General features: G+C 46.7%; 1 protein-coding gene across 3 annotated transcripts in view; it reads right to left on the bottom strand.

Moving 5' to 3' along the window:
• The window catches only part of SLC13A3 (solute carrier family 13 member 3), a 68,791-nt gene that overhangs the window by 17,966 nt on the left and 35,857 nt on the right, over positions 1 to 14,968 (bottom strand). For all 3 annotated transcript variants that reach the window (XM_025875489.2, XM_025875491.2, XM_073880322.1), the window contains exons 5-9: positions 14,093 to 14,275; positions 11,770 to 11,895; positions 7,446 to 7,541; positions 6,373 to 6,477; positions 2,000 to 2,097 (exon numbers count right to left, since the gene is read on the bottom strand). In XM_025875489.2, the coding sequence (XP_025731274.1) occupies positions 2,000 to 2,097; positions 6,373 to 6,477; positions 7,446 to 7,541; positions 11,770 to 11,895; positions 14,093 to 14,275 (608 nt within the window). The remainder of the gene's footprint in view (positions 1 to 1,999; positions 2,098 to 6,372; positions 6,478 to 7,445; positions 7,542 to 11,769; positions 11,896 to 14,092; positions 14,276 to 14,968) is intronic.

Here is a 14,968-nt window from a genome sequence, read left to right as displayed (position 1 = left end):
CTTCTCTTGAAAAACCAGCAAATCTGGCAAGACGAGTCCCGCTTTCCTGCACGGTGACACTTGGTGGAAACTGAGTCACGGCTGCCCTTTTATGTAAAGGCTATTGGCTTGCCAGTTTTCCACAGACCCCACGACGCGAGGGGGGGTGCCCTGACGCAAGGGGTCTTGCCACTCACGAGCATCCTCGCCAGCTGTTTTCCTCATACAGACATTGTTCTGTTTCAACAATGTAGAAGGAAAGCCGGGCGAGGAGGGCCGTGTGTCACGAAAGACATTTTCCTGCACCCAGTCTGCTGCACCCAACACTGTTCCCTCCCTGTGGGCATTTGAGTTTGCAACCTCTGTTCTATAAAACTACTAAGGCCAGGGGTGAAGAGTATCTAAGGGACATGTTCATTCTCGTTCAGTGGGAAAGCAAGGCCCAGACAACCTAGGAACTTACTCAGGGTCACCCAGCAAATCGGTAACACGGCTGTGATACCGGACTTGGACATCAGAGGCCCTCCCCACAGCCCGGGCTGAGAGGAAGCTCTGGGCTTTTGGAGCCCGCCCACAGGTAACGGAACCACAGATGGGATCCGATCAAGGGCAGCCGATCCCCAGGCTGGCTGGGAATCTACGAGGCTACAAGGTGGCCTGGTGGGAGAGCTGCCCAAATATCAAGCCAGACCAAGCAGATTCTTACTCTCGGCAGTACCCATGGGAGGTAGAGGGACAGCAGGTGCACAGATGTGTAGCTGAAGAGGAAAGGACAGAGAGCAAGGGAGGCCGTGTGCTACGGGGAGGGGGGGGGGGTTAACCCGCCAGCCTGGGAGAATGTGGGCGTTACAACGGAGAAGATACGCTTAGGGAACCTAAGTTCTAAAAAAAAAAGCAGGAACTATACAGCAGCAGAAGTGATAAAGAGGCCAGAGCTTAGAAGCAGTAGAAACTACAGAGAGGCCAGGACATGGTCCCCAGAGTGCGTGATGAAGAAAGCCAGCTGGAAGCCAGCCCGAGGAGCAGAGACAAATCCTGCCCAGATTGCAGAGTCTTTGCCCACAGCTCCTGGGACCCAGTCTTCGCTCAGCAGCAATAACTGTTTCTGGGGCCCTGTGATATCGTCTCCCTGCTGATCCCTCCGTTATGCCCCACGCTCAGACCCCCTCCTCCACAATGGCGCTAACCTGCCTGTGACTCTAGGTGACAACCCCACTTCTGACTCCCAGTGCAGAGCTCATCCCACTGCCCCAGCTTGATTAAGCTTGTCACTGGTGCTAGGCGGCGGCGCCTTGTTCTGACAGACACCAGCTGGGAACCCATCTAAAGGCCACCCTGCAGAGGTTTTGGTTTGGGTGGCTCAGTGATCCTTTAAGATGGACCTGGGATGCTGCTAGGCTGTTGTGCCTCGGTCCCCACCACTTCCTATCCGGTTCAACCTAGCTTGAGATTTGCACGTCTGGCCCCTTAGGCACCGGAGTGAGGGTCCCAACTCCAGCCTTAGACCCAGAGGCGGCAGAGTTTTTCTGTAAAAGGGTCAGCAAGTAAATATTTGGGTTTTGTGAGCCAGGAGGGAAAATTGAGGCTACTGTGCAGGTATTTGTGTAACTAACTAAATAAACGTCCGCAATTTCTTACTGAAGAAATAAACTTGATTTATGGACACTGAAATCTGAATTTCGTGTGATGTTCCTGTGTCATGAGATATTTTTCTTCTGATTCTTTTCAACAATTACAAAAGCGTAAAAGCTATTCTTCGCTCCTGGGCTGTACAAAGCAGACCGCCGGCTGGATCTGGCCAACTCTAGTTGCTGACTCCTGCCCTGGGCCGTCACCTCTGGCAGCCCCAAGTGCCCGGACCAGCTAAGACCTCAGATGGAGAAAAGGGAAGAAGCGGGACCACACGGTTGGTACAGTGGGGTTCAGGTCCCAGGCGTGGGCCCTGCCTCGAGGCCATGATTACCACGCTCCGAGTCACAGCCTCACTGAGCCCACTGAGACCCCAGCCCTGACACCTTACCTTTAAAGTCAAACCACCACTTGAAAGAGGGCCTTTGGGATGGGAAGAAGAACAAGATGGTGACAATGGCCACTCCGGTGACAGCATCAGAAAGAAACCTACAATGACAAGGCCCCAAAGCATGTGACCCTGGGCATCGCAGCAGGCCCGCCAGTTTGGCGGATTTGCAAATGAGGATTTGTGGGAGGGAATTAGGCGCTTGCTGTGAAGGGGGTTATTGTTGGAGGCCACTGGATACCGTCCTGCCTGCACTCAGCGTGGATGCAACTGCCCGGGATGCTGAAGCCCTCTCTCTGCTCATGGCTCCCTGGGGCCTTTGAGGCCACAGGAGACAAACGCTTATCCTCCTAGGAAGACAGACTTGACCAAAGAGGAGGGAAGAATCTGAGCACCATCAAATATGGGATCTGTGGAACTCCCGCGAATCACCAGAACCAGGGCTTCTCTAAGGGCTTGTATGCATTTGTTCAGCTTCTGCTTGCTTTCCTCCTGGGGCGGGCAGCTTACTACTCAGAGATGCAGCCCATTCGCACCAGCAGAAAGCAGATGGAAGCAGCCTCACAGCCCCTCACAATCTAATTACTGCCTTTCAAGGATCCACTGTGTGTCTTGTGGAGGCGTTAAGCTCACAGAAATCTGAGAAACAGCCCTCTGGGGCAGGCAGCTTCCATCTCAGATGAGGAATCTGAGGCTCAGCGAGCAGAAGCAACTTGCTCAAGGCCAGGCTATGGTCCATGCAGGAGATGGGCACTGAACCCAGATTTGCCTGGCTCCCAGCTCAATGAAGCATAGAGCCAAATGTCCACAAAAGCCCTTTGATCCCACTCATTTGGGAAGAAGAGTATTCAAATGGCCAAGAACCTGGAAAAGATGGTTAATATCACTGTATTAGAGAAATAGAAACCCCACGCTAATGGAGTGTCATTCATCAGCTAACAGGCAAAACTTGAAAGGGTGATGATAGTACCTAATGGGGACGTTGGAAAACACACAGGCAGTGTGAAAAGAAACTGGTTTAACCTTCTGGAGGGCAGCTGACAACATGTTTTAATCCTTCACATGTGCATGCCCCTTGATCCAGTTATCGTACTTCTAGGAAGTTATCAGGAAAACTGGGCTCTTGTACACAGATTATGTATAGGGATGTTCAATATGGATAAGAGGGAAAAAAAATGGAAGATTTTTAGTACAGACATGTGTAAATAACTTGTGTATATGATATATATGTATATATAAATATATGTATATTACATGTACATGTAATATGTATATTATATGTAATAAATATGTATATTATAAATGTATATATAATAGTATATCTATAATGAAATACCCTGCATCTGTTTTTTAAAGATAAAAGATAACATCAATGTTTATGCATTGACATAGAAGTGCGACCAAGATATTTTGTAAATCAAAAGAGAAGTTTTTATTCGCAGTATGAGACACAATCCAAAAGGAATTGATTAAATAGATTAAGGTGCTATCATTCTGTAGAATACTATGGAGGGTGTAAAAAGAATGAAGTAGGTCAGAAATAGTAAGTTGCCCGTGATTATATTATTGTACTTTCTAATTTTTTGTAACATGTATACACATATATATGTCCGTGTGTATGTATTATTAGGCATGCCTGTGTATATCAGATCTGTTAGACACCAGACTTTTAATTGGACAATCTCTTCATTTACCAAAGGTAAATTCAGCATTATTTGAAGTTTTTTATAATGAGTATATATAACTTTTATAATTAAACAAAAAAGGAAAAAGCAGATCACAAATAATATGTCCACTGTGATCACATTTCTGTTAAAAAATCTTCTGTTTAGATAGGTTTCTTTTTAGCTAGTTTACATGTATTTTTACAGTTAGATCTATCGAAATATAATTAACATGCAATAAAATGCACCCATTTAAAGGATATAGTTTACATTTTGGCTAATGTATATTCTTGTAACCCCCATGGGATTAAGATAGAACAGTTCCTGGATAGGCATTTTTAAGTCAGGAAAGATGTGTATCAGAATTGGAGACTGAGTTTCTAGGTGATTTTCACTGTCTTTGTATTGTTGGAATGTTTGCAACACCCACTTTTCATCTAAAAAAAATGACAAAGCATCTACATTTTGGAAAAATAAGACAATGGTAGTAAGAGCCACTCTTCTTGGCTCCATGAAATGACATTGCTTCTTCCTCATAATAACCCGCATGAGATCAGAACCTTATATCACCCATTTTACCACGGGGCATTTGAGGCTCGGAGAGTCACTACACTCCGAGAGTATAGAGCTGCTCTATCCAATATGGCAGCCACCAGCCACACATAGCTAGTGGACACTTGAATTCTGGCAATACCAAACCTAGGTGTGCTGCCTTATAAAATGCACACCAGACTTTGAAGATTGAGTATGAACAAAAGTAAAATATCTCAATAATTTTCATATCGATTACATGTTAAAATAATATACTGGGTTAAATGAAATATATTACTAAAATTAATTTCATTGTTTCTTTTGACTTTTTAAATGTGGCCACTACAACTTGGAAATTACGCGTGTATCTCACGTTGTATTTCTACCGGATGGTGCTGATGGAAATCATCAGATCTCACTGAAGCTAGAGGACATATTTCCTATCTAATCATGTTTTGACACACCAGAATTTGACATGGTTGCCTACTTGCTCTTTCTTAAAATGCTCCCCAACCTTGGCCTTTGCTTGTTTGTTGCTCCTGGTTTTCTGCCTACCTCACAGCCTGCTTCTTCCATTTCTCTCCTCTACCCTCTTCCATTTCAGCTCCCACATGTTTGGGGTCCTCAGAGTCTTCTACACTCTCCCTTGCAGGATTTGAAAGACATATTTGACTTGACAAGTCTAACCCAAGTCCAAATTCGAATTGTTGATAAGCCACCCACAACCCAGCCTCCTAAGGAATGTTCTTCTCCAACTAACCACCAGCCACGCTGGTGCTCCAACCCTCGTGGCCCCAAATCCTACCAGGTGGCAGGTACTATCATTTCTAACTTTCAAACAGATCTTGACGGCTGCCTATCCAATGTTACCACTTGGACACACGCCAGCGAGGCCTTTCCCCTAGACCAAAGCTCAGTGAGTGTCTTCTGTAAAGGGTCACATAGTAAACACTCTTGACTTTGCTGGCCATATGGTCTCTGTCCCGACTCATCTTTGATGTTGCAGTATGAAAGCAGCTGAGGACGATACATAAGTGAATAGGTGTGGCTGAGTTCCATGAAACTATTTGTAGACACGGACCTTTGAATTTCATATAATTTTCATGTGTCACAAATATTATTTGTCTTTTGATTTTTTAGCCATTTAAAAAGGTAAAAGCCATTCAAAAACAAGTGCTGGGGACAGATTTGGCCCAGGAGCCTTAGTTTGCCGGCCCTGTCCTAGAAGACAGGGGCTCATCTAGATGGTGTTAGAGCTCCTACCTGTTTCCGCCTATCCATCCCCTAATAAGTAGAGCTAATACTTTCCTGAGTTCTTTCCACATGCCCTTCTAATCACTTGACATGAACTAACTCACTGATCCTTGGAACAATCCAGTGAGAACGGTACTATGACAATACCATTTCATAGATGAGAAAACAGAGGCACAGAGCCTCCCACATGGAAAAGACACAAATGTTTTATGTGTCCAACAAGACTCTCCAGGATCTGGCTCTCGCCTACCCTTTCAGCCATGTCGTGCTGACTTTTCTCCCTTCCTGCCGGGCCTCCCTGGTCACACTGGGCTTCTTTCAATTTGCCAAATGTGCTAAAGTAAGGTCCTGCCTGTGGCTCTCAGTAGACCTTCCCAGCAGCTCTCCAGTGCTCATCGCTCCTCTTCCGATCTTTACTTCCTCCCAGAACCACCCAAAGTCAATGCCCCCGCCCGTTCTTTCATAATATAGCCCCCTCGCGCTTTCTTTCTTTGCACTCATTACAATCTGCAGGGTTTTGTTGTCGAGCTACTTGCTTTGGTCTGCGTCCCCAGCATCTAGCACAATGTGGAGCACATAAGAGGCGCTCGATAGATGTTGACCGATCGAACGAACAAACTAATGAGTGCATGAATGAATGAATGATGTGCTCAGGGTTGCACCACCATTTACAAGGGGCAGAGCTGACGTTTGAACCTAGTTTTGCCTGATTCCAAAGGCAAAGCTCCTAACACATGAGAACCCAAAATGTTCTATCATCTGAACCTAAGCTTTTTTGAGTGTAAAGGAAGGAGCTGTTTATAGTCACACGAGACCAAGGGTGTACACCTAGCCCGGCCCCTCCAGGTGCGCTGCCTCTCCAGCTCCAGGTGGCCCATCCCAGAATCTTCCCTGTGGGGCTCCACCCCCGCGTCCCCCGAGTCTCACCCAGGGGTGAAGAGGCTGGCCCAGCCAGGGATGAACTTCGGATCCCGGGAGAAGAGGAGGATGGCGAACATGCAGAAAAGGGTGAACACGGCCTGTTCGGCAAACCTGTGGCACAGATAGGCAGGCGCCATGCTGATGGTGGGCTTTGGGTGGACCGCAGCGTGAGAAGGCCTGGGGCGGGTGCCCGCTGGCTGTCACCCGGCCCGGGGCCCTGCCTATGAGAAGCTGCGAGAAGTAATCCACTCCTCGGAGTGAGGGGAAGGGTATCTTGGGGTGTAAGGGATTCCTGTCCAGGGGCCCCCACACTCCCCCAGGATCCTTCCGGAGCATTCAGGCACCACCTTCCCCCCAAGTTATTTATATCATGCCCACTGGGAATTCCCCAAGGTCCTAAGGAGAATCACCAGAGAGAAAGAAAAAGCAAAGCAGAGGCGGAGTCAGAAAAGCAGAAAAAAAAGGAAACAGCTAGAAACAGAGGTAGGTAAGAGAGAGAGGGACAGTCATACATGCAGAGGAAGACGGATGCACCAAGGGGGCAGACAGACAGGGAGAGGGGCAGACACACAGAGTCCCCAAATGTTGGAGTAAATATCTACCCAATGTGCCCATTCCACAGACTGGAGCAGAGCCCAGAGAGGGTAAGTGCTTTGCCCTTGGCTACGTAGGAGTTAGTGGCAGAGCCAGCTCCTGGGTGCAGACCTCCTGACTCCTAGGTATTTTCCCCGAATGGGAACTGTGCGTTGAAAAAGGTCCCGGAAGCTGCCCGAGGGAGTGTTGGGTATCCCATGCGCCAGGAGGGAAAGAGTGCATTAGCTGGAAGGGCAGGAGGTCCCCACTGCAACTGCACCCTGAGGGGCTTCCTGGTCCTCAGGGTATTTACCCCAGCACCAGGGCAAGAGGCTGACTGTATAAGCCACCCCCCTACCCTCCATCTCCGGGCTTCTAGGCCATCGTCCTGAAATTCCCCCGGAACTCAGCCTGCAGGGGTCCAGAGGTCAGGCTAGGAGGTAGGTTTCCTGAAAGTCTATGCTGGGCTCTCTCCCCACCCCAGGAACCCCCGTAGTACCACGCACTTGATGGGCCCCAGGTTCTGGAATTCCTCCCGAATCACGGCGCGAGCCCTGTCTTCTGCATCAGTTTTGATCTCAGATTTCTTCTTCTTCCAGCCCCTGAAACAGAGGAGGGAGGTGAGGAGTGGCCACCGCAAGTACGACTAACTCCTCAACTCTCCCCCCCCCCCCCCCCCCCCCCCCCCCCGCGGGCCAAGCCTCATTATCTCTATTCTGGAGACTGCAACAGTCTGCTGAGTAGCCTGCCTGCCTGTGTTCCCTTCTGAAAATCTGTTCTCCCCCACCTATAGCTTTGGTGGTCTTTTAAAAATGTGAGTCTGATCATAAGACTCCCAGGCTTACAATTCTTTAGGGGTCAAACAGGCACCTGAATAAATTAATGGAACAAAATAGGAAGTCCAGAAATAGACTGGGGATTTAGTCTATGATCAAGCTGGTGTAGAAAAAGAGCTATTCAGTCAGTCGTGTTGAACATGTAGATCAATGGGATGGAGTTGGGAGTTGGGAGTCCAGAAATAACCCATACTTCCATGCTCAACTGGGTTTTGGCAAGGATACCAAGACCATTCAGTGGGGAAAGAATAGCCTTTTAACATATGATGCTAGGACAACTGGATAGCTACATGCAAAAGAATGAACGTGGACCCCTACCTCAAACCATATAAAAAAATTTAACTCAAGAACGGGTCAGACCTAGGTCGCCGGGGTGGCTCAGTTGGTTAAGCAACTGCCTTCGGCTCAGGTCATGATCCTGGAGTCCCGGGATCGAGTCCCGCATTGGGCTCCCTGCTCAGCGGAGAGCCTGCTTCTCCCTCTGACCCTCCCCCTTCTCGTGCTGTCTCTATCTCATCCTCTCTCTCAAATAAATAAATAAAATCTTTAAAAAAAATGGGTCAGACCTAAATATAAGGGCTAGATGTATAAAATTCTTAGAAGAAAACATAGGGGTAAATTTTTCTGGCCTTGCGTTAGGCAACTATCTCTTAAGATATAACACCAAAAACTCAAGCAACCAAAGAGAGAGAAATCGGACTTTGTCAAATTTAAAAACTTTTGTGTGTCCATAAATATCACTGGACAGCTGGGTGGCCATCTGGAACAAAAAGTGAAGTTGGATCCAAACCTCACATTGCATCCTAAGGACAAACTCCAAACAGGTAAAAGATTTCAGTGTAAAAACAAACAAACAGATGAGAAAAAAGAAAACCTAGATAAAAACATGAGATTATCTTTTTTACAACTCCCTTAATAGGAAAATCTAACTATAATTGAAAATTCAGAAGCCACATGAGAAGGATTAAGAGTAAACACTAATCTTTCAATATATAAAGAGTACTAGAAATCAATAAGACCAAGATCAATAGTCCATTTGAAAAATGTACAAAGAATAGAAACACAGTTTAACAAGCCACAAGAAAGAAAATACCCGTGGTTTTTATGAAGATAGGAAAGTTCTTCATGTTGCCCTCAATATGAAAAGTTGCTCCAAAAGCTCTTAAAATGAATGCAAATTATTTTTCTCTTATCAGATTGGCAAAAATCCACTGCTGCAGGGAAGCAGACACTCTCATACATTATAAATGGGAGAACAAATTCGTACGAGTCCTATGGAGAATGACTTGATAATCTATTAAAAGGAAAAGGTGTTTAGCCTCTGACTCCAAAATCTCACCTATGGAAATTTACCTTACAAAAATACCCGTGAATATACAAAATCATATCTGTCAGGGAGACTAGTCACCAGAAAATATACTATATCTGCCTGTATTTGTTTAAGGAAACCCTGGAAGATTACTCAGGAAACCTGTTTTGGGGGGAATTATTGGGTGAATGGGTGAATGAAGGCATGGTTGGGAAGAACAATTCTCACTGCATACCTCTTTGCATTGTTTTGATTTTTGAACCATGTGTATGTGTTGTTTATCCAAATTAAAACAACAACAAATGACTATATATATATATATATTTTTTTTAAAGATTTTTTAATTTATTTGACAGAGAGAGACACAGCGAGAGAGGGAACACAAGCAGGGGGAGTGGGAGAGGGAGAAGCAGGCTCCCCGCTGAGTGGGGAGCCCGATGCCGGGCTCGATCCCAGGACCCTGGGATCATGACCTGAGCCGAAGGCAGACGCTTAACGACTGAGCCACCCAGGTGCCCACAAATGAATATATTTTTAAAAAAATCCTCACAATGGCTCTTTTGTATGAAGATCAAACTCCCCCAAGACCCTCAATGATCTAGCCCAGAGTTTCTCAACATTGGAACTATTAACATATTGGGGCAGGATCTTTTTCTGTTGTGGGGTGGGATCAATTCCCTGCTGCAGGAGGAGGCTGACTTGTGTATTGCAGAATGTTTAGAAGCATCCCTGGCCTCTACTCACTAGGTTCTGGTAGTAATTCCTCAGTTGTGACAAACAAAATGTCTAAAGATATTGCTAAACGTCCCCTGGGACAAAATCATTCCCAGGTGAAAACTCCTGCCTCATTCCCTGGCCTCATCTCCCACAAATTTCCCTTATCCCCTGAACTCAGTCACTTTAACCTTTCAGTTCCAGAACATCCCTTGCTACCTCCAGCCTCAGGACCTTTGCACTTACTGTTCTAGCTGCTTAGAATGCTCTTCATCGTGCCCATTCCTCCCCTCCCTTTACTGAGTGAGGTCTATGCATTCTTCAGATCCCAGTTCAAAAGTCCCTTCCCCAAGGAAGCTTTCCCGACCTCCCATTTAGGTGGGAGCCCTCCAGGGCACAGCATTGTATCTCACAGTCTTTTCCTTCACAGCACTTACGACTGGCATTCCTGCTGCACTTGGCTGCTCCCTGTCTGTCTTCCCCACCTTGAGTGTAAGCTCTGCAAGGGCAGGGAGGGTCTCCGCCTTGCCCTCTGCTATGTGCTCAGTACCTGTAACAGTGGCAGGCACACAGTGGGTGCTCAGAGGACATTTGCTGAGTGAAGATGGTGCCATGGCATTGGCCTGAAACTTCTCTGTTACCCAGAAACACGTCTGTCACTGAAATTCCCTCTACCTGCATTTCCTCCATCCTCTCGTGGCCGAGTTCTGCAGATACCTATTAGATTGAAACAGGTCGACTGGAAAAATAGGCTCTATCTCCAGCATGGTCCTGGGCAGTTTACACACCCTGCCTTGTTCAGCCTTTACTTTAGCTGCAGCTGATTTTTAGCCCCAATCTACACGTGACGACATTAAACCTCAGGGAGGTTACCAAATTGCTCAAGATCACATGGGAGTGTGATTAGAATTCGGGTCCGTCTGAGTCCAAGGTCAGGACTTGCCTCTTTGGGCTAACGCGGGCTTTGAACCCTGAGTTTCTCCTCTGAGGAGCTCTGGAAGGCACGTGAGTCAAGGAACATCATGATCGGAGCCTTTCTAGTCTCAAACATTTTCACATCTCTTTAATCCAGAGTAACTTTTACTGGTGTCATTTTACAGATGAGCAAATTAAGGCCCAGAGAGGTGAGGGGATGGAGTCGGAGAACAACTCTATGACATGCCTGCTACCCCCAGCCCTGAGCTGTCCCTCCTATGTTAGGATGTCCCCAACTCCAGGCGTTTGTAACCTACCTTCAAAATGTTCCCATATCCACATACCACCTGGCTCATATTTGCTTAATATTTTCCTCCAAATAGACTCATCAATTCAATTAAAGAAATGTATGTAAATAGAAAACTATATCGCTCCCGCAAATGGAAAACAAGAATCACTTGCCATAAAGAAAAAATCATAAAAATGAAAACACAAAAGCAAAGCAATTATCACACTCTGGCTAGACACCGTTGCTGGCTTAGGTCTCTGGAACTGACGCTTGCTCTTTGTTTAAAAAGCTGATTTGGGAATGTTGGAGAAGTATTACGGTTTCTCCTCCACCCAAGGGAGACTTGCTCCATTCTATGAGAGTTGATAAAAGGATTCTTTTTCTCACCCTATGAGTCGATGTTATTTAATACCTTGTCTTCATGCCACCCCAAGTTATCTCCTGTACCAGCGCCCCATGAAATGGGAGAGAGTGCACGTCCCTCTCCTCTGGTAGGAGTGTTTGTCTTACTTAGAAGGCAGTGCTATCCGTGATTACCGATGATGGGTGACATTAACTGAGGGCCTGGGCGTCACACCACATAACCCTCACATCCCTGGGAGGTGAGGTCTACTATAGTCACCGCATGAGACGGTAACATGAGATTATAGGGATGATCCTCGGTTTCCGTAGGAGGAAACTCAACTTGAGAAGACCACTCTCTACCCAACGAGAAGGAAGTCGGGACTCCAGTTGGGCTCAAAGCTCGAAGTAAGCATGAGGGGTACCTCAGGGTCATTCCACCGTACAGGAAGGAGATCCACAGCCAGCCCACCAACAGGAACAGCACCATGAGAGGGAAGGCGAAAATGAACCAGGAGCCGAAATTCACCACATCGCACTGTGGGAAGAAACTGGAAGAAGTCGGGGTAGGGGGATGAGATCCAGCCAAGCTCAGCCACGCCGATGTATGCTGCATACACAGAGGCAGCTCTTTCTTAGCTAGAACACCGAGGTTTATATATAGACACTAGAGTATGCTTAATATTAGCAGTGGGCTCGAAGGTATTTCAAGTTTTTTCCCTACATTTTCTGAATGTTCTATAATGTACCTACATAATCGGAGTAAAGTAATAAAATGTATTTGGGGAGCAAAGGCCAAGGGGGACACTCAGGGCAGGCATTTCCCCACCTCCCCACGCTCCTGGCTAGAGAATCAGAGCCCCATATTACTTGGCATTCATTTCAAATCCCCTCCTCCCAGACCAGGAGGTCCAAGCTCATGCAATCAAATGTTGTGTGTGATTTGCATGTAATTGACTCAAATTCCTTCACATTTGATATTTTTACTTATACCTCCAGTATTTTTTCCTTAATTTCTTTTCAAGTTGGAACAAAGTCCTGCTCGCATCAGGGTGGGCAGGCAGCCCGAAAACCCGCTGCCAGCACCTGCCCCCTTCTCTGCCCCCCTCCTCCCTAACCCCTAACCCGGTACCTGCCCCAGAAGGCCCCAGAGCCCACATCTTTCCTGTCCAACCCCAGGGATGTGCTCCAGCTTCGTCCTCCTGGCCGACTGGCTCTTTGCTGGCACTTCCTTCTAACTGAGGACGCTAAGGGGCCAAACCCAGATTGTCCTCACGTCTCAAGCAGGACCATCTTGGCTTCTGGTTTTTCAGTCCTTAAGCAAAAAACACAAGGCACAGCCAGGCCTTGCTCAAAGATGAAAAGACACCAAATGCGTGCAGTGGGCTTCAGTCAACTGGGGGGGAATACTGATGCCTGGCCCCCATCCACATCTCCTGAATCAGAATCTCTGCAACGGAGACCCAGGCATATTTTTCTCACCCTGCCGGCTGACTCTAATATGCACCCGTGGCTGAGGATCATTGGCTTCTATCATCAACTTGGAAAATCCAAAGATTTTAGAACCTGAGAATATAGTGGAGGATTAAGGTTTTAAAATCGGCTCAAGAGGTAAAACACGAGTGTACTTAGAATTTCTTATGAAGATCACTTTGATTAAAAGTGATAGCAAACCTGCTGTCAGGAAGACCAGCTTTCCCCCATCCTCCTACGAAGTCCTTGTTTCTTTGGTTGACTATCAGGTAGAGAAGTTGGCCAGCACCTGGGGCCATGTTGCACAGTAAATGCTTCTGTTGTGTTTGTTTGCCAAATGCTTAACACTAGCGTTCCTGTGGATTAAGTGAGCATGGGATGCATCTGCACTGCAGAGGAATCTTAGATTCCCCACCTCTCAGAAAATCTTAGGAACAGAATCTCGAAATACTGGAATCGTTTACATCTTCAAACTAAGAGGGCTTGGGATAAGGGAGTTGACAAGTCATGCCATCTGACTTTCTTCAAAAGAACCTTTCTCTTTTATTCTCCCACCCTGATGGACGCATTCCCAGACACTGTTTGAGCAGCTTCAACACTGGGGAGACTTCAGCTCCCGGCAGAGCCCATTCCACGGCTGGCCTGTGTGCCTGGTTGCAAAGCTTCTCCCGGGACCTCACAGCCACAGACCAAAGCTTCCAGCTGGGGTTCATTTTTAGAGCAGATGTCACATCATGTCATTCCTTTGCTCCCAGCTTTCCACTGATGCCCCATCTCACTGGCAGGAAAAGCTGGGGTCCTAACAACTTACCTTAGCTCCTCCCACACTTCCCTTTGCCCCCCACACCCCAGCCTCTCTGTCTTTGTGCTGCTCGCCTTTGGACAGACTATTCCCTATCTGGAATGTTCTTCCCTGCTGTGCTCACATAGCTTCTAGGTCTCAGATGTCACTCTGTTAGAGGTCCCATATCCCTGGCCAATCTATATAAAATGGCACCCACTCCTGTCCCTTCCATAGCCTTCCGCTGTTTTATTTTATTTCGTAACTTATCACACCGACATATTATATATCCATTTCCCTTTTCCTTTATTGCTTGTCTCCCCCACCAAAATGGAACTTCCCCAGGGCAGGGACTTTGCTGTTGTACCCTGCTGGGTCCCCAGAGGCTGGCCAAGAGAAGACATCCAGCACAGATTTCCCCAACGTGGAATGGAGAAGGAGAGGGGTGGGAGGAGAAGAAACTCCAGGGCTGGGTGGGGCGCACCTGCATTTACCTTTTGAGCTGGCCAAGCAGGATGAGGTTGGGGGCCGTGCCCGTGAGGGTGGCAGTGCCCCCAATGCTGGCCGAGTAGGGGATGGAGATGAGAAAGCCCTTCCAGATGTTTCTGCGATATTCCTCCTCCTTCTTGCAGTCTGCCAGAAGGTCCAATGGAGCGTTGGCCTCAGGGCAGTCTTTGCTTTAAACAAACGCAAAGAGAAGCCATTCAGAACACACTCAGAATTTCTGGCCTCGTGGGGGAAACACACCAGGTGGGTTGGGAAAACTAAGTGGTCTTCCTGGAAGGCAGCTCAGCACCAGCATCAAACACCTCTAAAGATGTGCAACCTTTCAGCTCAAGTGTTCTGGGCAGGTGCCCCAGGTGTGGGTATAAGAGTTTGCTGTGGCACTAACTATGGTTTGTATTGAAGACAACCTAAATCTCCATCAAAAAGGGGTTGGCTAGATAAAAATGATCCTCTTTCTGGATTGAACACCAACACGGCTATTAAAAATGATGATCCAGATGGATGTTTATTAAGATGAAAGATATCCATTATGTAAAGGGAAACAGGGTCGGTAACTGCACTACTCATTTTTTTTAATTTTTAAAATATTCACATAACTTATAAATATATGAGTAGTTAGAAAAACTTAGAATGGTATACACAAAGTTGTTTTGGTGCCTTTCTTGGGGGTGGAAATATGGATTTTTTTTTCCCTTCTTTTTTCTTTCTTTGTATTTTCTGGGTCTTTCTGGTGCAGTTAAAAGAATACTGGGAAAGAATGAAATTAAGAATTGTTAATTACATAATTAAAAGATAATTACATTGCTGTAAATTTATTAAGGTGAAAAGATGTTCCCTACATTCCATTAAGAGACAGCAGGTTA

Source organism: Callorhinus ursinus, unplaced genomic scaffold (genome assembly GCF_003265705.2).
Source record: "Callorhinus ursinus isolate GAN/ISIS: 27379988/994484 unplaced genomic scaffold, GSC_fseal_2.0 scaffold38, whole genome shotgun sequence".
Classification (NCBI taxonomy): Eukaryota; Metazoa; Chordata; class Mammalia; order Carnivora; family Otariidae; genus Callorhinus; species Callorhinus ursinus.
Note: the sequence above shows the minus strand (reverse complement) of the source record. Positions and strands in the feature narration are given on the sequence as shown.